At 44.2% G+C, this 1,169-nt stretch overlaps 1 protein-coding gene across 1 annotated transcript in view; it reads right to left on the bottom strand.

The window, feature by feature from the left end:
* The window catches only part of LOC107103427 (adhesion G-protein coupled receptor G2-like), a 15,900-nt gene extending 15,164 nt beyond the window's left edge, over positions 1–736 (bottom strand). Inside the window, exons 1-3 of the mRNA XM_015403134.1 lie at positions 603–736; positions 430–514; positions 195–336 (exon numbers count right to left, since the gene is read on the bottom strand). Of these exons, the coding sequence (XP_015258620.1) occupies positions 195–336; positions 430–514; positions 603–726 (351 nt within the window). The 5' untranslated portion in view covers positions 727–736. The remainder of the gene's footprint in view (positions 1–194; positions 337–429; positions 515–602) is intronic.
* Positions 737–1,169: the final 433 nt, after the last annotated feature.

The raw sequence follows: 1,169 nt of genomic DNA on the forward strand, positions 1-1,169 counted from the left end.
ACAGTGCACTTTTACTTTCGCCCTCTGGGGGGAGCCTCGCTGGAAAATCAACACCGGTTGCATAGTATACCTTTAATTTTTGGAAAAGACGTGCATTTGTGTCATATCTCTAAAGTTTGGTAGTTTTTCCAAATTAATTAAGATACACTTCATGGTCAATTAAGCCACTCAAGCGCTATAAAACATTATGCTACCTCATTGTCAGTGGCAAAGATTTCAAGACCTCTGAAGTCATCGGTGGGTTTGTAAAGTAAAGCCACACTGTTGTCCGTGATGATGGTTGTAGTTTCTGTCACCTCCGTTTCATCCAAAGTTTCTTGTAGGATTTCGAGTGTTCTTGTGAAGAAACAAAAGAGAATGAGATGAAGTGGATCAGCATCCTTTCATTATGACACAGGTTATTGATCTATTATAAATTAGAACATTTACCTAACAGCGTCTTCTTCCGGAACATTTTGCAAAATGTTGCTGAGTGTTTCCATGCAACATTTTGCATGATCAGCGTTGTTCGTTTCTGTCGATTTAATCAATGCGTGATTCTCATGTGAAATGAGAAACAGAACAATATATGCCTTGTAGTACCAGTTAGGGTTAAAACATACCTGGATGAGGACTCCTGCTTTCACAATTTAAATAGTCCAGTTTCTCACAGCAACCCAGAGACCCTGCAGGATTTTCTTCTTCTTCATCACTTGTTTTCACAGTTTGACGCAACATAAAGTACATGATAACAATCCACAGAGTCCCACTCTTCATCCTATAAATCAAACAGTAATTTCAGTTACAAAGTAGCCTTCTGTTCTGTAAGAGTCATTAATTAGTAAGAAAAGTACTCCAGGATGTGTGTGGCTGCTGGGAGTCGGACTGGGCAGAAGTCTTAGGTCGGCTGGGGTGTGCCATCCACCTTGGCGTGGGTGTTGCCCTCGCTCTGGTTGTTTCCTGTTCTGGCTGTGGCGGTGCCTTATTTATGCTGGGGTTTGGGTTGGAAGTTGTACCCGGGCTGGGGGGTCATCAGGGCATGGCGCCCCCTAGTAAGATTGTGTCCTGCTGAGCGGTGGGCTCTCTGCACTGGGGGAGGGGGCACTGTTCTATATCTCCTCGACTCCCTGTCCCTAGCCTCTCCTTAGCCTCGTGAGACCATCCTGATCTCGCGAGCTTTCAAGGTTTCA

Source organism: Cyprinodon variegatus, unplaced genomic scaffold, assembly GCF_000732505.1.
Source record: "Cyprinodon variegatus isolate N-32 unplaced genomic scaffold, C_variegatus-1.0 Scaffold1443, whole genome shotgun sequence".
In the NCBI taxonomy this organism is placed as follows: Eukaryota; Metazoa; Chordata; class Actinopteri; order Cyprinodontiformes; family Cyprinodontidae; genus Cyprinodon; species Cyprinodon variegatus.